Genomic DNA, 24,237 nt, shown 5'->3' on the forward strand with positions numbered 1-24,237 from the left:
CCCCACAGCACCTGTATATATATTTGTACAGATTTATTACTCTATTTATTTTACTTGTACATATTTACTATTTATTTTGTTAATAATTCATCATTCATTCATTCATTCAATCGTATTTATTGAGCGCTTACTGTGTGCAGAGCCCTGGACTAAGCGCTTGGGAAGTCCAAGTTGGCAACATCTAGAGACGGTCCCTACCCAACAGCGGGCTCACAGTCTAGAAGGGGGAGACAGAGAACAAAACAAAACATATTAACAAAATAAAATAAATAGAATAAATATGTACAAATAAATAAATAAATAGAGTAATAAATACGTACAAACATATATACATATATATAATGTGCATATAGCTTTGTTCTGATGATTTTGACACCTATCTCCACGTTTTGTTGTGTTGTCCGTCTCCCCCTTCTAGACTGTGAGCCCGTTGTTGGGTAGGGACCGTCTCTAGATGTTGCCGACTTCCCCAGCGCTTAGTACAGTGCTCTGCACGCAGTAAGCGCTCAAGAAATACGATCGGATGAATGAGTGAATGAAATGCCACCCTTATTATGAACTGAGGGAACTGTAGAGGATGTGCTGAGGTCCAGGCAAGAGAGGGCTAAATCCTATAAGGGACAGGCTGGGATGTTGGCAAGATGGGGGAAGAACTGAAGTGTCTGCTCTTTGAGTGGAAGGATCATGTTCGTTCATGCATTCAGTCGTATTTATGTTGCCAACTTGTACTTCCCAAGCGCTTAGTACAGTGCTCTGCACACAGTAAGCGCTCAATAAATATGATTGAGTGAATGAATGGATTTATTGAGTGCTTACTGCGTGCAGAGCAACGTCCTAAGCTCTTGGAAGAGAATAATATAGCAATAAACAAACACATTCCCTGCCCACAACGAGCTTACAGTCTAGAGATCACGTCTGTCAACTCTGTTGTACCCTCCCAATGCTCTGCACACAGTAAGAACTCAATAACTCAAGAACTGCTTTATCCCATCGATTAAGTGATTGACTCTGGGGGCAGGTGATCCTCGCAGCAGTGTGTGGACGCGAGGAAAAGTGATACCCATAAACCCTGGATCCTGCTCATGACTGGAGTATCTTCTTCCAAAGGGAATGATTACTTGGAAGAAACCATGTTCCTAGAAGACTGGAAAAGCAAAACGCTATGTTTCTGTAAAGTCACGCAGCAGGTATTTCTCAGCTGAATTGTATTTAAAAGAATCGCTTTGTCTTTTAGATGGCCAGTTTGGTTATGGCCATCTTTTATTAAGCGCTTACTATTCATTCATTCATTCAATCGTATTTATTGAGCGCTTACTGTGTGCAGAGCACTATGTGCAAAGCACTGTTCCAGGCCCTGGGGGGGATACAAGGTGATCAGGTTGTCTCACGTGGAGCTCACAGTCTTAATCTTCATTTTACAGATGAGGGAACTGAGGCCCAGAGGAGTTAAGTGACTTGCCCAAAGTCACCCAGCTGACAAGTGGCGGAGCCGGGATTGGAACCCATGACCTCTGGCTCCCAAGCCCGGGCTCTCTCCACTGAGCTATGCTGCTTCTCTATGATAATGATGATTATGGCATGTGTTAAGCGCTTACTATGTTCCAGGCACTGTACTCCCATTCTGTTATCAGTGGTTTTACACATTTTTTCGCCCACACGTCTTTTAAAGAATTAGTGCCCATTCTTGACGTTCCCTTCCCAAACTGGATAGTGACCTCACAGTTTAGTGATGGCCACCATAGAGTGGACCATGAAGCAGGTGTCTCTTCCTGCCCTCCTAGTGACAGTCACCCTCTCCTGGATGAATCTCCGATTGATCCTGCCGGGCCGTGTCCCCTTTTTAGGAGTGTGGCGTTCTCCATCGCTGATTCTGAAAGTATCTTATAAGTCTGTTTTCCGGTTAACTGCTTCCTGCATCTTGTCCACCCTGCTAATCTTCAATATTGATGAATAATAATAATAATAATGGCATTTATTAAGCGCTTACTATGTCCAAAGCACTGTTCTAAGCGCTGGGGAGGTTACAAGGTGATCAGGCTGTCCCATGTGGGGCTCACAGTCTTCATCCCCATTTTACAGATGAGGTAACTGAGGCCCAGAGAAGTGAGGTGACTTGCCCAAAGTCACACAGCTGACAAGTGGCAGAGCCGGGATTTAAACCCCCGACCTCTGACTCCGAAACCCATGCCCTTTCCACTGAGCCACGCTGCTTCTCGTGATCGTCTCTCTTAGGAATGCGGTTAAAAAAATCCCTTCACAATGATCCCCCTTGAGGTGTGTAAAAAAGCGGAGATCAATTAATCGTATTTATTGAGCGCTTACTGTGTGCAGAGCACTGTACTAAGCGCTTGGGAAGTACAAGTTGGCAACATAATGGTACTTACAAGCTGACATTTCTCCCTACGCACTTGCCGTGTGTACAGTCCTATCCACTTCCAAGTCCGTAAGAGCACACCTCCCAGACCACTCTTCCCCAAACCTTCTCATCGTCACTTGAGGGACAATAAAGAACACTCCCAACTTCTCTTCCCCAATCTGGGAAACACTTCATACCCACTGTCACTTTGCACGCCGTTCATCCTCTTGTGTCTTCAACCTCACTTCCTTTAGTAGAAAAATGTCCCATCTCCCTCTGTTCATGGCCTCATATACCACAATTCCTGCCCCGTGGGGTTTCGTACTGTTCCCGTTTGTTATTGCTGTTTGCAGAGCACATCAGATTCGGGGGTGAACTTCCCTCCTAACGTAACCCTGTCCACCTCCCTCTCCGTCTCCAGGCTCGCCCCTTTCTTCTTCCCTCGCTTTCTGTGTGGGAACTGGAAAATTATCAAGGCACAGTCGGGAAGCTTGGGGAGAGCCTCCAGAAGGGTCGGCCAGAGTTCTAGGCCAGAAATCCATAGGAGACTTAAAGACGGAAGCCGCAGCTGGAGCAGAATCACGGAACCCATAGCTAGAATTGTCATCCAGAGAGCGTGTCTGTGTTCAGTCTGTGTTTCTCCTCGTGGAGGGAGAGCAGTTCTGTATGACCACCTCCTTGGAGCTGGGGTCGAGGGAGTAGGTGGCCATTTTGTGGAGCTGGGAAGAAGAGGGGAGAGGGGATGGATTTCCAACAGGAGGGAGAGCGGAGCTCGGGACACAAGCAACCCTGGGACTTAGGGTATTGCAGCGGCAACAATGCCCCTGTCCCCTTCCCTGGCATTTTCCCTCCCACACCTCATTCTGGGGTCGAGGAAGGAGCCGGGTCAGGCTGGGTGATACGAGGTGAGGCTGGGGGGTGGCTTGGGCCAGGTGGGCTCCATGCCTGAACACAATGTACCCAAGCCACACAGTGTCAATGCCCAGAGATCCAGAGTGCCCAACCCTTCCTCCTCCCCTCCCTCCCCAACACGGGACCTCTTACCCTCATTCCCTTGGTTCAGTCGTATTTATTGAGTGCTTACTGTGTGCAAAGCACTGTACTAAGCGTTTGCTTGGGACAGTATAATACAGCAATAAAGATAGCCAATCCCTGCCCACAGCGAGCTCACAGCCTGGGTGGGGGGAGACAGACATCAATACAAGTCAACAGACATCGATATAAATAACTAAGTAAATAATAAGTAAATATACACTGTATATATACAGCATGGTTCAGTGGAAAGAGCCCGGGCTTTGGAGTCAGAGGTCGTGGGTTCGAATCCCGGCTCCGCTGCATGTCTGCTGTGTGACCTTGGGCAAGCCACTTAGCTTCTCAGAGCCTCAGTTACCGCATCTGTAAAATGGGGATGATGACTGTGAGCCCCGTGCAGGACAACCTGATCACTTTGTATCCCCCCCCCAGTGCTTAGAACAGTGCTTTGCACATAGTAAGTGCTTAACAAATGCCATTATAATAATAATAATCTTTTACCACCATAATAAATACCCTGCAAGTAAATAAGGTAAGCTTATTTTCTGTCAGCCCGTTGTCGGATAGGGACCGGCTCTGTACGTTGCCAACTGTACTTCCCAAGTGCTTAGTACAGTGCTCTGCACACAGTAAGCGCTCAATAAATACGAATGCAAGAATGAATGAATGGGTAGCTAAATCAGTTTTTTTCTCTCTTGACATACTACGTAACCCACACATATTTTTATCTTTCCTAGAAAAACCAGGAAATGTATAAAAAGGTAAGTATCTTTCATGTCAGTATTATCCCTTCACTGTAAATTATGTTTAATACTGAAATTGGTTTTTTATTAGGTTTTTATTTCACTACTTCAGAACCCACGATTCAACCTATCCAGTTCAATCTGGGATCAGTATTTTTGCATAATCATCATTATTTTCCTGAAACCTACTCGTGGCTCAGTGGAAAAGAGGCTGGGCTTTGGAGTTGGAGGTCATGGGTTCAAATTCCGGCTCCACCATTTGTCAGCTGTGTGACTTTGGGCAAGTCATTTCACTTCTCTGGGCCTCAGTTACCTCATCTGTAAAATGGGACTTAAGACCGTGAGCCCCCCGTGGGACAACCTGATCACCTTGTTAACTCCCCAGTGCTTAGAACAGTGCTTTGCACATAGTAAGCACTTAATAAATGCCATTATAATAATTATTATTATTATTATTACTCAATTTGTGACAAATACCCCTATGCTCGTGCATGCAGTTTGTAATTCAGTATGCATTCCCATCCAAATCACTCATTCATTCATTCATTCATTCATTCAATCGTATCTATTGAGTGCTTACTGTGTGCAGAGCACTGTACTAAGCGCTTGGGAAGTACAAGTTGGCAACATATTCATTCATTCATTCAATCGTATTTATTGAGCGCTTACTGTGTGCAGAGCACTGTACTAAGCGCTTGGGAAGTACAAGTTGGCAACATATTCATTCATTCATTCATTCAATCGTATTTATTGAGCGCTTACTGTGTGCAGAGCACTGGACTAAGAGCTTGGGAAGTACAAGTTGGCAACATATTCATTCATTCATTCAATCAATCATATTTATTGAGCGCTTACTCTGTGCAGAGCACTGTACTAAGCGCTTGGGAAGTACAAGTTGGCAACATATTCATTCATTCTTTCAATCGTATTTATTGAGCGCTTACCGTGTGCAGAGCACTGTACTAAGCGCTTGGGAAGTATAAGTTGGCAACATATTCATTCATTCATTCAGTCGTATTTATTGAGCGCTTACTGTGTGCAGAGCACTGTACTAAGCGCTTGGGAAGTACAGGTCAGCAACATATAGAGACGGTCCCTACCCAACGGCGGGCTCACAGTCTAGAAGGGGGAGACGGACAACAAACGTCTCTAGATGTTGCCAACTTGTACTTCCCGAGCGCTTAGTACAGTGCTCTGCACACAGTAAGCGCTCAATAAATACAATTGAATGAATGAATGAATGAACAAAATGACACATATTAACAAAATAAAATAGACTAGTAAATATGTACAAGTAAAATACAAGTACAAGTACAACAAGTACAAGTACAAGTACAACAAGTACAAGTACAAGTTACTATGTGCTTTGCACATAGTAAGCGCTTAATAAATGCCATCATAAAGTAAAATAAATAGAGTAATAAATCTGTATAAACATATATACAGGTGCTGTGGGGAGGGGAAGGAGGTTGGGCGGGGGGTGATGGGGAGGGGGAGAGGGCTCAGTCTGTGGCCATAACAGTTGTTAGAAAGCTTCAAGAAATGCACGGCTGTGGATGCTTGGAAGACATTCAACTCACCGTTGTTGTGAATTATCCATTCATTCATTCAATCGTATTAGACTCGGCCGAGTTTTAAATTCATTCATTCATTCATTCATTCAATCGTATTTTATTGAGCGCTTACTGTGTGCGGAGCACTGGACTAAGCGCTTGGGAAGTACAAGTTGGCAACATATGGCAACATATACACAGTCTATAAGGGGGAGACAGAGAACAAAGCCAAAGATATTAACAAAATAAAATAAATAGAATAAATATGTACAAATAAAATCGAGTAATCAATCAATCAATCAATTAAATGGGGGAAGAGACAGAGCTGATGAGAACGATGTAGATCTCCCTATCGCTGTCGCCTCTCACCCTATTAAGCCATTACGTTTTCTTTCTTTATTGCCTTTCCGTGTACTTTTCCAAGTTCTTCGCACAGCGTCCTGCGCTCAGCGGATGCTCAGTAATTCCCATTACTGTCATCATCATCATCATCATCAATCGTATTTATTGAGCGCTTACTGTGTGCAGAGCACTGTACTAAGCGCTTGGGAAGTACAAATTGGCAACATCTAGAGACAGTCCCTACCCAACAGTGGGCTCACAGTCTAAAAGGGGGAGACAGAGAACAAAACCAAACATACTAACAAAATAAAATAAATACAATAGATATGTACAAGTAAAATAAATAAATAAATAGAGTAATAAATATGTACAACCATATATACATATATACAGGTGCTGTGGGGAAGGGAAGGAAGTAAGATGGGGGGGATGGAGAGGGGGCGTCACAACCTCCACTGTTGGGTAGGGACCGTCTCTATATGTTGCCAACTTGGACTTCCCAATAATAATAATAATGATAATAATGATGGTATTTGTTGAGCGCTTACTGTGTGCAAAGCGCTGTTCTAAGCGCCGTGGGGATACAAGGGGATCAGGTTATCCCACGTGGGGCTCACAGGCTTCATCCCCATTTTACAGATGAGGAAACTGAGGCCCAGGTAAGTCACACAGCTGACAATGGGCAGAGCCAGGATTTGAACCCATGACCTCTGACCCCAAAGCCCGTGCTCTTTCCACCAGATCACTCTGGACATCAGGGTGGAACAAAAAAATTGGATACGAAGTTGACTTGAGTGTTTGGGTTGCTTTTTGTCTTGGGAAGAGGTTTTACATACGTCATCTGTGGTAGGAAAATAGGCGGAAGTGCTTAGTACAGTGCTCTGCACACAGTAAGCGCTCAATAAATACGATCGAATGAATGAATGAACCCGCTCCACTTCCATTGGGCCGTCCTTTAAACTGCCATCCCTGCAGCTCCCTGGAGACGGGTCTTTTTTCGATCATATTTCCCTTTGTCAACCTTCCCTTCCCCTCCCTGCCCCTTCCCTACGGTGTTCCCATCCGGCCTCTGTTCCGAGACCCCCCAAATAATACTAATTATAATAATCGAAGCAGCGTGGCTCAGTGGAAAGAGCCCGGGCTTTGGAGTCAGAGGTCAGGGGTTCAAATCCCGGCTCCGCCACTTGTCATATTTATTACTCTATTTATTTATTTATTTATCTTATTGTAGCTGTATCGGAGAAGCAGCGTGGCTCAGTGGAAAGAGCCCGGACTTTGGAGTCAGAGGTCCTGGGTTCAAATCCCGGCTCCGCCACTTGTCAACTGTGTGACTTTGGGCGAGACACTTAACTTCTCTGGGCCTCAGTTCCCTCATCTGTAAAATGTGGATTAAGACTGTGAGCCCCACATGGGACAACCTGATCACCTTGTATTCTCCCCAGCGCTTAGAACAGTGCTTTGCACATAGTAAGCGCTTAATAAATGCTATCATTATTATTATTATTATTTATTTTACTTGTACATATCTATTCTATTTATTTTATTTTGTTAGTATGTTTGGTTTTGTCCTCTGTCTCCCCCTTTTAGACTGTGAGCCCACTGTTGGGTAGGGACTGTCTCTATATGTTGCCAATTTGTACTTCCCAAGCGCTTAGTACAGTGCTCTGCACATAGTAAGCACTCAATAAATATGATTGATTGATTGATTGATTGTCAGCTGTGTGACTTTGGGCAAGTCACTTCACTTCTCTGGGCCTCAGTTCCCTCATCTGTAAAATGGGGATTAAGACTGTGAGCCCCACGTGGGACAACCTGATTACCTTGTATCTGCCCCAGCGCTTAGAACAGTGCTTGGCACATAGTAAGCGCTTAAAAAATACCAACATTATTATTATTATTATTATTTGTTGAGCGCTTACAATGTGAATAATAATTGTGATATTTGTTAAGCACTTACGTGAATAATAATTGTGATATTTGTTAAGCACTTACGATGTGAATAATAATTGTGATATTTGTTAAGCACTTACGACATGAATAATAATTGTGATATTTGTTAAGCGCTTACAACGTGAATAATAATTGTGATATTTGTTAAGCGCTTACGACGTGAATAATAATTGTGATATTTGTTAAGCGCTTTCGACGTGAATAATAATTGTGATATTTGTTAAGCACTTACAACGTGAATAATAATTGTGATATTTGTTAAGCGCTTACGACGTGAATAATAATTGTGATATTTGTTAAGCGCTTACGACGTGAATAATAATTGTGATATTTGTTAAGCTCTTACGACGTGAATAATAATTGTGATATTTGTTAAGCGCTTACGACGTGAATAATAATTGTGATATTTGTTAAGCGCTTACGACGTGAATAATAATTGTGATATTTGTTAAGCGCTTATGACGTGAATAATAATTGTGATATTTGTTAAGCGCTTACGACGTGAATAATAATTAGGATATTTGTTAAGCGCTTACGACGTGAATAATAATTGTGATATTTGTTAAGCGCTTACGACGTGAATAATAATTGGGATATTTGTTAAGCACTTACGACGTGAATAATAATTAGGATATTTGTTAAGCACTTATGACGTGAATAATAATTGGGATATTTGTTAAGCACTTACGACGTGAATAATAATTGTGATATCTGTTAAGCACTTACGACGTGAATAATAATTGCGATATTTGTTAAGCGCTTACGATGTGAATAATAATTGCGATATTTGTTAAGCGCTTACGATGTGAATAATAATTGTGATATTTGTTAAGCGCTTACTGTGTGTCAAGCGCTGTACTAAGCTCTGGGATGGATACAAGCAAATCACGTTGGACAAAGTCCCTGCCCCACATAGGGCTCCCAGCCTCTATCCCCATTTCCCAGTTGAGGTGACTGAGGCCCAGAGAAGTGAAGCGACTTGCCCAGGGTCACCCAGCAGGCAAGTGGCGGGGCCAGGATTAGAACCCAGGACCTTCTGTCTCCCAGTCCCGTGCTCTATCCACAGTGTAGTCATTTACTCCCACATCTCTCCCTGCACCTCAAGGCAGGAGAGGTAGTGATGCAGGGAGGGGAAGGGGAGACAGGTAGCGCTTAGTCCAGTGCTCTGCACACCGTAAGCACTCAATAAATACCATCGAATGAATGACAAACAAAAGACACAGAGGATTTGGTGATTCAGTGGTCTGGTGTACAGTGTTCCGGGCACGGACTTGGAAAGGAGGATGGGGAATATATATAATATAAACAGGACACAACTGTGCAAGCATTGGCCATCCACCCTGGATGACTCCCCATTCACTCATTCAGTTGTATTTATTGAGCGCTTACTGTGTGCAGAGCACTGTACTAAGCGCTTGGGAAGCCCAAGTTGGCAACATATAGAGACGGTCCCTCCCCAACAGTGGCCTCACAGTCTAGAAGACTTGAGTACGTGGGGCTACACGCACAGCTTGATATTCTCTTCCTCCTGCCTCTAATTTATTTTAGCATTTGTCACCCCTTGCTACACTATAAACTCCCAAAGGGCGGGGATTATTCATTCGTTCATTCAGTCCTATTTATTGAGTGCTCACTGTGTGCAGAGCACTGCAATCGGCGCCTGGGACAGGAATCCCGGCTCCGCCTCTTATCGGCTGTGTGACCTTGAGCAAGTCACTTCACTTCTCTGGGCCTCAGCTACCTCATTTGTAAAATGGGGATTATTTATTATTATTATTATTATTATTAATGGCATTTATTAAGTGCTTACTGTGTGCAAAGCACTGTTCTAAGTGCTGGGGAGGTTGCAAGGTGATCAGGTTGTCCCACGGGGGGCTCCCAGTCTTCATCCCCATCGTACTGATGAGGAAACTGAGGCACAGAGAAGTCAAGAGACTTGCCCAAAGTCCCACAGCTGACAATTGGCAGAGCCAGGATTAGAACCCATGACCTCTGACTCCAAAACCCGGGCTCTTTCCACTGCTTCTGTGAGCCCCACGTGGGACAACCTGATCACCTTGTAGCCCCTCATCACTTATAACAGTGCTTTGCACATAGTAAGCGCTTAACAAATACCACCATTATTATTATTATTATTATTGTTACAATACAACAATAAACAGACACATTCCCTGCTCTCCTCCATTCCCCTCCCCACAGCACTTGTATATATTTGTACACATTTATTAATCTACTTATTTTACTTGTACATATTTACTATTCTATTTTTTTTTTAAATTTATTTATTTATTGAGGAGCAGCATGGCTCAGTGGAAAGAGCACAGGCTTGGGAGTCAGAGGTCACGGGTTCAAATCCCGGCTCCGCCAATTGTCAGCTGTAGGACTTCGGGCAAGTCACTTCACTTCTCTGGGCCTCAGTTCCCTCATCTGGAAAATGGGGATGAAGACTGTGAGCCCCCCGTGGGACAACCTGATCACCTTGTATCCCCCCAGAGCTTAGAACAGTGTGCTGCACATAGTAAGCGCTTAACAAATGCCATTATTATTATTATTATTTTGTTAATGATGTGCAATAATTCTATGTGTTCTGACGATTTTGACACCCGTCTACGTGTTTTGTTTTGTTGTCTGTCTCCCTCGTCTAGACTGTGAGCCCGTTGTTGGGTAGGGACCGTCTCTGTATGTTGCCGACATGTGCTTAGTACGGTGCTGTGCACACAGTAGGCGCTCAATAAATATGATTGAGTGAATGAATGAAAGGGGGGGGGACAAACATCAATCCAAAAAAATTACAGATATACACATAAATGCCGTGGGACTGCATAGAAGGGAGTGGGAGAAGAAGAGAGGGGTTTAATCTGGGAAGGCCTTTTGGAGGAGGTGTGCCTTCAATAAGGCTTTGAAGGTGGGAAGAAGTATGAGTCTACTAGTAGAGTTACAAACACTACTGTACTATCGTAAGCACTTAGTACAGTGTGTCACCGCCTCCCCTCTAGACTGTAAACTCCTTGTGGGCACGTCTCCCAGCTCAACTATATTGTACCATCCCGAGAGCTTAGTACAGTGCAATGTATGCAGTAAGCGCTCAATAGATACCTCTGATTGCTCAGCACGCAGTAATAATAATAATAATAATAATGGCATTTATTAAGCGCTTACTATGTGCAAGGCACTGTTCTAAGCGCTGGGGAGGTTACAAGGTGATCAACTTGTCCCATGTGGGGCTCACAGTCTTAATCCCCATTTTCCAGATGAGGGAACTAGGCCCAGAGAAGTGAAGTCACTTGCCCAAAGTCACACGGCTGACAATTGGCGGGGCTGGGATTCGAACCCATGACCTCTGACTCCAAAGCCCCTGCTCTTTCCGTTGAGCCACATTATTGATTCATTCCCAAAGAATTCCCTAGAATGTGACTTCCGCTCATAAAGTGGCACGTGTTTCTGATCAGCACACAGGGGTGTTGGGAAGAAATAGAAGAGTAGAAAAGCAGCGTGGCTCAGTGGAAAGAGCCCGGGCTTGGGAGTCAGAGGTCATAGGTTCTAATCCCGGCTCCCCCCACATGTCTGCTGTGTGACCTTGGGCAAGTCACTTCACTTCTCTGAGCCTCAGTGACCTCATCTGGAAAATGGGGATTAAGACTGTGAGCCCCATGTGGGACAACGAGATCACCTTGTATCCCCCCAGCGCTTAGGACAGTGCTTTGAACATAGTAAGTGCTTAACAAATGCTATTATTATTATTATTATTATTATTATTATTATTATTATTATTATTATCCTCCGTACCCTTAGGATAGTAGCCAAGATAAAAGCTAGGGTGACTGTTATCATTCATTATTGCGGAGGAACCAAAAAGTACTGTGCTTGCTCCTTTAGTAGTTTGCAGTCATACCCAGCCATTCCTTGATTTAAAAATAACAAGTCTCCAGACTCCAATCAATCAATGGTATTTATTGAGCAGGTACTGCGTGCAGAGCACCGTACTGAGGGCTTGGGAGAGTACAAGCCTCCCTCTGCTCATCCACCAAGCTCGCTCTCTTCCTTCCTTCAAGGCCCTACTGAGAGCTCACCTCCTCCAGGAGGTCTTCCCAGACTGAGCCCCTTCCTTCCTCTCCCCCTCGTCCCCCTCTCCATCCCCCCCATCTTACCTCCTTCCCTTCCCCACAGCACCTGTATATATGGATATATGTTTGTACATATTTATTACTCTATTTATTTATTTATTTGTTTATTTTACTTGTACATATCTATTCTATTTATTTTATTTTGTTAGTATGTTTGGTTTTGTTCTCTGTCTCCCCCTTTTTAGACTGTGAGCCCACTGTTGGGTAGGGACTGTCTCTCTGTGTTGCCAACTTGTACTTCCCAAGTGCTTAGTACAGTGCTCTGCACACAGTTAGCGCTCAATAAATACAATTGATTGATTGATTACAGTGTAACAGAGTTGGTAGACACATTCCCTGACCCCAGGGAGTTTCCAGTTAGTACAGTTAACTGGTCTGTACAGTTAACTGGTCTGCTGCTTGGTCATAGTTTAATAATAATGATGGCATTTATTAAGCGCTTACTCTGTGCAAAGCACTGTTCTAAGCACTGGGGAGGATACAAGGTGATCAGGTGGTCCCACGTGGGGCTCACTGTCTTCATCCCCATTTTACAGATGAGGTCACTGAGGCCCAGAGAAGTGAAGTGACTCGTCCAAAGTCACACAGCTGACAACCGGCAGAGCCGGGATGTGAACCCATGACCTCTGACTCCCAGTAATAATAATAATAATAATAATAATAGCATTTGTTAAGTGCTTACTGTGTGCAAAGCTCTGTTCTAAGCGCTGGGGAGGTTACAAGGTGATCAGGTTGTCCCACGGGGGCTCACAGTCTTAATCCCCATTTTATAGATGAGGTTAACTGAGGCCCAGAGAAGTGAAGTGACTTTCCCAAAGTCACACAGCTGACAATTGGCGGAGCCGGGATTTGAACCCGTGACCTCTGACTGCCAAGCCCGGGCTCTTTCCACTGAGCCACGCTGCTTCTGGGCCCCGCAGAAAGCCTGGGAGTTGGAAGATCTGATTTGAATCACGGCTCTGCCAGCTGCCTGTTGTGTGACCTTGGGCAAGTCACTTAGTTTCTCTGTGCCTCAGTTTCCTCGTGGGTAAAATATGGGATTCAATACTTGTTCTCCCTCCGATTAAGACTGTGAGCCTCATGCGGGACAGGGACTGTGTCCAACCTGATTATCTTGTATCCGCCCCAGTGCTTAGTGCCGTGCTTGGCACAGAGTCAGTGCTTAACAAATACCACCACCATCACCAACCCATGGGACAGCTTTGGTGGGGAATTTCCCACTCTGGCTCAGGAGAACTAAAATTAGTGAACCAATCAGTTAATCCATCAATGGTAGACATGTTCCCTACCCTCTAGGAGTTTACAATCTGGGTTGGGTAGGGAGGAGGGGAGGAGGCAGACAATTATATCAATTATGGGGACAAGAAGCATAGGAGCGCAGGCCCGGGATTCAGAGGAACTGGGTTCTAATCCCGGCTCTGCCACTTGTCTGCTGTGTGACCTGTGCGACCAATTCACTCAACTTCTCTGTGCCTCAGTTACATCATTGGTAAAATGGGGATTATGACTGTGAGCCCCATTTGGGCCAAGGACTGCGTCCACCCTCATTCATTCATTCATTCATTCATTCAATCGTATTTATTGAGCGCTTACTGTGTGCAGAGCAATGTACTAAGCGCTTGGGAAGTAAAAGTTGGCAACATATGGAGACAGTCCCTACCCAACAGCGAGCTCACAGTCTAGAAGGGGGAGACAGACAACAAAACAAAACATATTAACAAAATAAAATAAATAGAATATGTACAACTAAAATAAATAGAGTAATAAATACATACAAACATATATACAAATATACAGGTGCTGTGGGGAGGGGAAGGAGGTAAGGCAGGGGGGTTGGGGGGAGGAGGGAGAAAGGAAGGAGGGGGCTCAGCCTGGGAAGGCCTCCTGGAGGAGGTGAGCTCTCAGTATGGCTTTGAAAGGTGCCTACTATGTGCAGAGCACTGGACTGAAAGCTTGAGAGGACGTTCAGTCAGTCAAGAGTGTTTATTGAGCATCTGCTATGTGCAGGGCGCTGGACTGAGTGCTTGGGAGAGGACAGTCAATCAGTCAAGGGTATTTATTGAGCACTTACTATGTGCAGGGCACTGGACTGAACACTTGGGAGAGGACAGTCAATCAGTGATATTTACTGAGCGCTTACTACATGCAGGGCATGGACTGAGCGCTTGGGGGAAGACAATCCAACAGAATCAGCGGACAAGCTCCCTACCCACGATGAACTCACAGTCTAGAGGGGCAGGGGAAACTATTTTGACCTGGTCCCCCCCATTCTGTCTGTCACTCCGAGGGCAGGAACTGTGCCTTCTTTCTCTTGAGTAATAATAATAATAATAATAATGGCATTTGTTAAGCACTTACTATGTGCAAAGCACTGTTCTAAGCGCTGAACCTAACCTAAGTAACCCAAGTCTCCTACCCCTGGGGTGCCCAGGAGCTTAAGGGTTTGGCGGCCTTCACTCACTCACTCACTCACTCATTCATTCATTCATTCAATCGTATTTACTGAGCGCTTACTGTGTGCAGAGCACCGCACCGAGCGCTTGGGAAGCACAAGTTGGCAACACATGGAGACGGTCCCTACCCAACAGTGGGCTCACAGTCTAGAAGGGGTTTCCATACCACCTTGCAGCCTGCCACGGCATCTCAGAGCCCCGTTATCCTCAGGACCAAGTGTCAGATGAAGGAGACGGAGGAGCTGCCATTCCAATACTGAGGACGCAGGGAGAGTCGTGGTGGCTTTGAGCCGAACCAAACCAGAGCCCTGTTAAGAACACCTACGAGAAGCATGAAGCATCCCCTGAAGCGATGGACTGCTATTCTTCTTGGTTTTCTTGAATCATCTGGGCTGAATTTGCCCTGCTATTCTTCCTTCGTATGTCTGTCCTTCCTCCCTTTTAGACTGAGAGGCTTCAGTGTGTCAGGTACCGTGTCTGGATTCATTTCTCTGTATTTCTCCCAGCACTTAATAGTTATCATTACTATTAAATTGCAGTCCTTAGTATTAAAGATGGTTTAGTGAGGCAGTCACTTCTGCTGGCCAAATCAATATGCTGTCTCATATATTTCAGAATAATACTAATAATAAGACTGGTATCTGTTAAGCATGTCCTGTGAGCCAAACATTGTACTGGGGTAGACACAAAATAATCAGATCCCACGTGGGGCTCACAGTCTAAGTAGGAGGGAGAACAGGGATTGACTCCCCATTTTACAGATGAGGGAACTGAAGCCCAGAAGCTAAATGACTTGCCCAAGTTCACACAGCAGGTAAGTGGTGGAGGTGGGATTAGAACCCAGATCCTCTGATTCCCAGGCCCGTGCTCTTTCCACTAGGCCACAGTTTCCTAAGCAAACAAGCAATGGTGTGCTTCTAGACTGTGAGCCCGTTGTTGCATAGGGACCGTCTCTATCTGTTGCCGACCTGCACCTCCCAAGCGCTCAGTACAGTGCTCTGCACACAGTATGCGCTCAATAAATACGATTGAATGAATGAATGGTGGCCACTATAATATACGTTAATGGATACACACTGTTCATTTTGAACTTGAAGGCAAAATGCGGTCGAGAATTTTGGGAAATGGATGAGAATAATAATAATAATGATAGCTGGTTGATTGATTGAAAAAGTTGTGGAGATCATCACTCCCTTCACTGCTGTGGAGCCGACACCTACCACACAACTGGAGAACATAAGCAGTGTGGATTCCCTACTCAGCAGCATAATCTAATATAATAAGAAAAATGTTAGAATGCAGATGGACTTCCATGACGGCAGGAGTTCGGCACAATTTTCCTTGTTTTTTTCTGGCAAAGTCTCTATTTGGGTTCATCTTCATTGGCCTAAATTTAAAAATACACGGCTCTACTTTCAATTTCTCACATGATGAAGATATTTCTGCATGCTACTCACTGATAAGATTGTATCTTTCCCAGTGCTTAGTACAGTGCCTGGCATATAGTAAACAGGTAGAAGTGCTGTGGAATGGGGCGAGTACCAAAGTACTTAGAGGCGTGGGATTTAAATTCATTCATTCAATCGTATTTATTGAGCGCTTCCTGTGTGCAGAGCACTGAACGAAATGCACAAGTGATCCAGGGGGGCAAACAACTGCGGGAAGTGCTTCGTCAAATCAGGCGAAGATGGGATTAATCAGTTGGTCACTAGGCCGGGAAATGAGAGGGCCGCTCACATTCTTCTGACGTGACATGAGAAACAGAGATGGAGAAAGAGCGTTCGGCACCTAGTTAAGTGCTCAATAAATACTACTGATTGAAAAAGGAGAGAAAAGAGGTTGCATGTTCTTCCTTTTATTTAGACTGTGAGCCCCATGCAGGAAAAGGGCTGAGTGTAGTCTGGCTCGTTTGTATCTTCCCCAGAGCTTAGAACAGTCCTTGATTGCTAAGCACTATACAAATTCCTTAAAAAGTAGAGAGAGCATTTAAGTCGGGCATTCATAGTTTAAAGTTAAATGGGAAAAGTAGGATAGGATTAGAGTTTATGAAGATTTTTAAATGACGTGGAGAATTCAACGAAAGGAGTGGAGTCTTTCAGTCAGTCAGTCAATCATACTGTTTGAGTGATTACTGTGTGTAGAAAACTGTACTAAACACGAGGGAGAATACAATATAACAATAAACAATAAAAAACCTGTTTTTTCCTAAGCTTCCATTTAAGAGTGACAATCATCATCATCATCAATCGCATTTATTGAGCGCTTACTATGTGCAGAGCACTGTACTAAGCGCTTGGGAAGTACAAATTGGCAACATATAGAGACAGTCCCTACCCAACAGTGGGCTCACAGTCTAAAAGGGGGAGACAGAGAACAAAACCAAACATACTAACCAAATAAAATAAATAGAATAGATATGTACAAGCAAAATAAATAAATAGAGTAATAAATATGTACAAACATATATACGTATATACAGGTGCTGTGGTGAAGGGAAGGAGGTAAGATGTGGGGGATGGAGAGGGGGCGTGGATTAGTGCTCTGACTTGTGGGCAAACAAAATAAGTGTGGATAAGGACTCGGGGTCACGGCGAATCAACGATCCGGCGGGAAAGAAAGTCCAAAACGCTTATCTTTCAGGCAGGGCTGCCCATCCTCTTTGATCGCGTCCTACCTGTTTGAGCCAAAACTGCTTGCAGATTTTGGCATTCTCAACATGGCCGGATTTCCCTGGCCGGTCATTTCTCCTGGAAATTAAATCCTGAAAATTCAATCAATTTGTCCTGCAAGCAAGAGTGGAGGGATGTGGGTTTGGGCCAGGCCGTCTCAAAAAGGCTTGTTTGAAGGAGATATTGTTTGCCTTTTGCTGTGATAGTCCTTTGGGACAAACTAGCGTTTGTTGTCTCTTTGTAGATCGCCCCTGGGGATCCTTTAATGCGCCTTGCTGCGAAGCTCTCAGAGAGAAGAATGCAAAGATTCTTCAGTCAAGTATGCTTGGGTTATTCCATTGACTTACATGGTTAGACCTACACTGTAGCATTACCACGGGGCCCGGATTTCCTTCTTGCTCCCTGTATTCCTTATTCCACTTGTTTCCTCCTTTTGTCTGACATTTAGGGGTGTAACTTCTTCCTCTCCCTCTCCCCCTCTGTTTTTCATCGTGGCACAGTCCAACTGAACACTCGTGCCTGGTTCCTGGGGCCACTGACGGCCTTTAGATATGTCGAAAGAGCCACTTTGGTAAAGTAGAGTTTCCCATCAGGGGTGGGAGTGGAGTGAAGCAGTAGAGCTGAGAGGGGTTAACCTTCCGAATTGCATAAAAATCAGCGATCGGTCAAAATTGGGGAGAAACCGGAATTCCACAAGGACACTGAAATAAACCTGCTCAAATGTAGCAGCACAGCTTGTTTTCCCTATAATTCTGTCGTTGCGTTCTCTGCAAGAACCTGATTTTGTAACCAAATGACAGGCATGTGCATTTTACACCTGCACCCTTGGTATAACATTTCTAAAATCCCAGGTCCTGGTCACTGATCTCTGAATTGCCCTTTCATTTATTCTACAATTCTTTACGCTAACCAGAGCCGTGATGGAGGCAGTAGCCCCGACTTAACCTACAGAAGGAAATTTAAGTTTCAGGACCCCATATGCCCGAGGAATTAATCTATTTTGTCACGTTGCAGGACCCCCAGATTGCTCCAGTGGTGTTTGTAAAGAAGGTATGCTAACGATTCAAATTCGCTCACTCCTAAATCTCAGTAGTGAGGGAACTGTTAGTATTACTATCATTATCATCATCATTACCATCACTCTTTAGATTGTGAGCTTTCTGGGAGCCAGGGACTGCATCTAATTCTCACCAGCCTTTTCCCTAGAATTTAGTATAGTGTGTTGAATATGTAGGTCCATTATAAATAACTACTGTTGGTACTAAGAGGGAAAGATTAACCAGCCCCATTATCCTCATCGTCCCCTTCAGCCCCAGCATCCGAAGACTGTGAGCCCGATGTAGGGCATGGATTATGTTCTACCTGATTAAGTTACATCTTCCCCAGCTCTTAGAACAGTGCTTGACACACAATAAGCATTTAACAAATACCGTAACTGTTGGAAGAGAAGAAAGTTGGGAGCTTAGTTATTTTGAAGTTATTAATAATAATAATAATGATAATAATAATGGCATTTATTAAGCACTTACTATGTGCAAAACACTGTTCTAAGTGCTGGGGAGGTTACAAGGTGATCAGTGATCTTAATCCCCATTTTACAGATGAGGTAACTGAGGCACAGAGAAGTTAAGTGGCTTGCTCAAAGTCACACAGCTGACAAGTGGTGGAGACAGGATTTGAACCGATGACCTCTGACTCCAAAGCCCGGGCTCTTTCCACTGAGCCACGCTGCTTCTCTTATCGCTGGTTCTCAGAAGGAATTCTCTCCACCGATGTGGTCTTGAATGCATTTTCCTGACGCATAAAGAACCGTATATTAATTTTGGGAATTTCCTGGGTTAACTTTGATCATTCTGACCACTGGGTGACCTTCAGCAAACCATTTTACCTCTGGGATGCAGACAGGGCATCACTTTGAGTTCTAAGAAAGAGTTCAGAATGTGTATCACACTCAGGACGTGTTTAATAATTACCATTACTAATTCTGTGATGGAAAGAAAACTCACCAGAAAATTTGGGATTGAATTGCATTTGGCTTGTCCGATTTTGGTTTTGTTTTCTTGATGTGGAATTTTATTTTAAAATTGTAGCCAAGCTTGATTTGGGTTAGAAAATAATAAGTATTCAGATCATTTAGCTTCTCGAATGGCAGCAACAATTATATTATATGATATGTACAGTCTTTGTAGGTGGCTTTGTGGAAAGCAGTATGGCTTAGAGGATAGAGTTTGGGCCAGAGAGTCAGAAAGATCTGGGTTCTAATCCTGGCTCTGCCACACACATCTGCTGTGTGACCTTGGGTGAGTCAGTTAACTTCTCTGGGCCTCAGTTACCTCATCTGTAAAATGGGGATTAAGACTGTGAGCCCCATGTGGGACAGGGATTGTGTCCTACCTGATTGACTTGTATCTACCTCAGTGCTTAGAACAGTGCTTACCAAGTACTATTATTATTATTATTATTATTATTATTATTATTATTATTATTATTAGGCATTTGAGGCCAGCCCCTTTTAGCAATTGCCCTTTTGTGTGGCAGGGGCTCTAACAATCGGACACAAGATGAAGAGACTGAGTAGCCAAAGTCTCTGGGCGGAAGAGGACCTGGATTCTAACCTGGCTCTGCCGCTTGCCTGTTGGGTGACCTTGGGCAAGTCATTTGACTTCTCTGGGCTTCAGTTTCCTCATCTGTATAATGGGGATTCAATACCTGTTCCCCCTCCCCTTTAGACAGTGAGCCCCACTGAGGCACAGGGAATGTGTCTCCTGATCACCTTGAATCTACCCCATCGCTTAGTACAGAAATTAGCACGTAGAAAGCACTTAACCAATACCATAATAACAATATAATGATACATTATTATTATTAGCTTCAAAAGGCAGGGCTAGAAAATCACCTTTTAACATGCCTCCTTAACTGTTTATGTTCTTTCTTTTCAGAATAGCCCTGGTTCCACGGGACAATCTTTTTTCCTTTTCAGGGTACTTTTCCTTTCATTCATTCATTCATTCATTCATTCAATCGTACTTATTGAGCACTTACTGTGTGCAGAGCACTGTACTAAGCGCTTGGGAAGTTCAAGTTAAGTACAAGTTCCTCATTTTCAAATCCTACTGAATTTACAACCACCTACACAGCTGCCCCAGAGGTGGGATGAGCTAAGGTAGAGCCACAGCCCGGTTGGGTTTAGGGACTCATTAGGAGCTGAATCTATGATTCTTCCATGATTCCAAAAGGTAGGAGTCTGGGACTTCAGGAAAAGTGGAGCTTTGTGGTTTGGGATTAAAAACCAAAACTGAAGGATCATGACACCAGGTTTCTCTGGCTCATTGTCCGACCACGAGGGTTCAAGGACATCTACACTGCCCTTTATCTTTGTCAATCCACTTTGAGGAAAGAAAAAAGGCCCTTTCCCCTAGCCTAAATGATGCTGAAATGGACTCTGAACCCATGTGCTTTGGGGTTAGAGACCCACAGAACAAACCATCAGCACTTGAGTGGTTTTCTCCATCTTGGACTCTAAGATGCCATTCTCTTCGTTATTCATCCAGTTAGAGATGTGGGGCCTTCTGTCTCAGGATAATAGGAATATCATTTTCAAAGCTTGTGGCCACTGTATTTCCTTGATGCTTTCTTTAGTAGCTAACTTGTTCTGTTTTCATTTTCAGCCTAGAAATGGAAGAAACATTGAAGATGGTCAATAGGACTCCCAAAAGGTGATTTCTATTGTGCAGTCACAGTTTTTTTTCCAAAGAAAATCTTTTTTAGGGCAGGAGCAAGGAAGCAGCTCATAGTGACTATACTCTTTTGATTCTAATGAGGAGGTGGTTAGTTGTTTTTAAAGACCCGAGTAACTCTGCTAATAGGTAATCTCCTATTTTTGCTTCATACACAGTTCTCTCTCTCTCGCTCTGTCTCACACATACACAAACTTCTCTCTCTCTAGAATTGGAAGATATTTCTCAGACTCCTCATTGCTCTAGACCAGGCCATCCATGGTCCCAAACCATTTTTTGGCACGTTCCTCCACTAGATCCTTGAGAGCAGGGGTCATGTACACTAACGCTACTGTACTTTTCTCAAGCGCTTAGTAAAGGATGTGGTCTGCACAAATAGGTAATAAATAATCAAATGCTGTTGATTGATTTCACCTTCCAGTCAAACCCTATCTCCCAGCCTACCCACAGAACGCTCCCCTCTCAGGTGCCAATTTTGGAATTCCCTCTGAGCCTCTTGCTGCCTGGTGATCCCTGTTATTCCACAATTTCTCCAGGGAGAGGAGAGTACGTGAGGATCCAGGGGCATGCACGTAGGTCAAGGGATGGAGGCTAAAGAGTGCACCTTCCTTCCCTGCCAGCTAGCAGGTGAGGCAGGCTAGGGGGAAGAAAAAGTGAGGAAACCGAGGCCTGCCAGGACATTCTCCTCCCTACCAAGCCCTTGAGCTGACTTGGACATTCAGGCAGTGATAGATCATTTCCGCACAACCTGCAGATGTGATGAACAGCATGACCCGGCCACAGACACGCGTTTTTCTTCACCCTGCCGGAAATGGTGTTGGAGGTGTGGGCAGCTTATCCGTAAAACCCTGTTATCTGTAGGTCTGCTACTTTTGTGGGCAGCAGCGTTCTTACATCAGTCGGGGACAGGCAGTCACATAAACCCCACCCCCAACGCGTTCTGGGATTGGGAATGAAATTCATTCATTCATTCAATCGTATTTATTGAGCGCTTACTGTGTGCAGAGCACTGGACTAAGCGCTTGGGAAGTACAAGTTGGCAACATATAGAGACGGTCCCTACCCAGCAGTGGGCTCACAGTCTAGAAGGGGGTGACAAGACAACAAAACAAAACATATTAACAACATAAAATAAATAGACTAAATATGTACAAATAAAATACAGTAATAAATACGTACAAACATATATGAGGGATTCATTCATTCAATCGTATTTATTGAGCGCTTACTGTGTGCAGGGCACTGTACTAAGCGCTTGGGAAGTACAAGTCGACAACACACAGAGACAGTCCCTACCCAACAGTGGGCTCACAGTCTAGAAGAGGGAACTTAGGCACAATACCATCATTGTGATTATTATTATTAAGTGGCAGAGCTGGGATTAGAACCCACATCCTCTGACCCCTAGTCCATGCTCTGGCTACTAAGCCAGATGGCTTGGAGGTTTTTTGGGCAGGCGTCCCTAAAAGGTCCCAGCTGGAGAAGCCCTGGCATCTCCTGGCAGAGAAGCAGCGTGGCTCAGTGGAAAGAGCCCGGGCTTTGGAGTCAGAGGTCATGGGTTCAAATCCCGGCTCCGCCACTTGTCAGCTGTGGGACCTTGGGCAAGTCACTTCACCTCTCTGGGCCTCAGTACCCTCATCTGGAAAATGGGGTTTAAGTCTGTGAGCCCCATGTGGGACAAGTTGATTACCCTGTATCTACCCCAGCGCTTAGAACAGTGCTTTGCACATAGTAAGTGCTTAATAAATGCCATTTTATGAGTCACTTCCTGCTGGGACGAAATCCATCCTGACCATTGGTACAGAGTGATTTATCTGGGTCAAAGGGCCCGTGTGGTCTCCCCCCATCCAGGATTGTCTCCATTCTCTCAATAGGTCTGCATAAAACCATCATAATACTAATGATGATGGTATTTTTAAAGCGCTTACTATATGTGCCAGGCACTTTATTAATAATAATAATAATGATGGAATTTGTTAAGCGCTTACTATGTGTGGGCACTGTTCTACGCACTGGAGTAGATACAAGGTAATCAGGTTGTCCCACGTGGGGCTCACAGTCTTCATCCCCATTTTACAGATGAGGTAACTGAGGCACAGAGAAGCTAAGTGACCCGCCCAAAGTCACACAGCAGACAAGAGGTGGAGCCAGGATTAGAACCCATAACCTCTGACTCCCAAGCCTTTGCTCTTCCCACTAAGATACGCTGCTTCTCTACTTTACTAAGCACTGGGGTGTATACAAGCAAACTGAGTTGGACACAGTCTCAATCCCCATTTTACAGATGAGGGAACTGAGGCCCAGAGAAGTGAAGTGATTTGCCCAAGGTCACACAGCAGACAAGTGGCAGAGTCGGGATTAGAACCCCAGATCCCTGCTGTATCCACAGTTTAGTTGTTTCCTCCCAAATCCTAATGTTGAGGGATTTTAGGCAACATTGCCAGATTTGGCCTAATCCATGCCCCTCATGATTTATAAACTTCAATCATATAGACGCTCAGACTTTCTCTTTAGGCTGATAGAATTTTCTTTCCTTTTCCTTTCTTTCCTAGAATTCAATGGAAAATGGAACCTCAAGCTGAAGGATTAGCTCAGTGTCTTTATATCAACCTATTGTTGGGCTTCATATTGGCTTGATCTAAATTACGACACTGGAACGGACTTGAATATGCAATTGTGTATAAAATAAACTTGCAACCATTAAATATTTTCTTGTGGAAGATCTTTTCGGCACTCGAAGTTAATTTGGTGCTGTTTGCAACATTTGCCTCCTGGGTAGATAGTTATGGTATTTATTAAGTAAATATGTAACAATATAATATTATGTATATAACAGTAATGTATATAACAGTGTAATGTAACAATAATAATTTCGGTTTTTCTTAAGCGTTTATTGTGTGCTGCACACTGTACTAAGCGCTGGGGTGGATACAAGCAAATCGGGTTGGACATAGTGCTTACTATATGTGCCAGGCACTTTATTATTAATAATAACAATAATAATAATAATGATGGTATTTGTCAAGCGCTTACTATGTGTGAGCACTGTTCTAAGCGCTGGGGTAGAGACAAGGTAATCAGGTTGTCCCACGTGGGGCTCCCCATCTCAATCCCCGTTTTTCAGATGAGGCAAATGAGGCACAGAGAAGCGAAGTAACTTACCCAAGGTCACACAGCAGAGAAGTGGCAGAGTCAGGATTAGAACTCACAACCTTCTGACTCCAAAGCCCATGCTCTATCCACTACACAGTGCTGCTTCTGCGTTATCACCGAGTTGG

The 24,237-nt window shown here is 44.2% G+C and overlaps 1 protein-coding gene across 1 annotated transcript in view; it reads left to right on the plus strand.

Moving 5' to 3' along the window:
• The window catches only part of NMS (neuromedin S), a 43,495-nt gene extending 19,827 nt beyond the window's left edge, over positions 1-23,668 (plus strand). Inside the window, exons 4-8 of the mRNA XM_038761654.1 lie at positions 17,467-17,541; positions 18,237-18,272; positions 20,162-20,203; positions 20,891-20,938; positions 23,512-23,668. Of these exons, the coding sequence (XP_038617582.1) occupies positions 17,467-17,541; positions 18,237-18,272; positions 20,162-20,203; positions 20,891-20,926 (189 nt within the window). The 3' untranslated portion in view covers positions 20,927-20,938; positions 23,512-23,668. The remainder of the gene's footprint in view (positions 1-17,466; positions 17,542-18,236; positions 18,273-20,161; positions 20,204-20,890; positions 20,939-23,511) is intronic.
• Positions 23,669-24,237: the final 569 nt, after the last annotated feature.

This window comes from Tachyglossus aculeatus, chromosome 20 (genome assembly GCF_015852505.1).
Source record: "Tachyglossus aculeatus isolate mTacAcu1 chromosome 20, mTacAcu1.pri, whole genome shotgun sequence".
NCBI classification, from domain to species: Eukaryota; Metazoa; Chordata; class Mammalia; order Monotremata; family Tachyglossidae; genus Tachyglossus; species Tachyglossus aculeatus.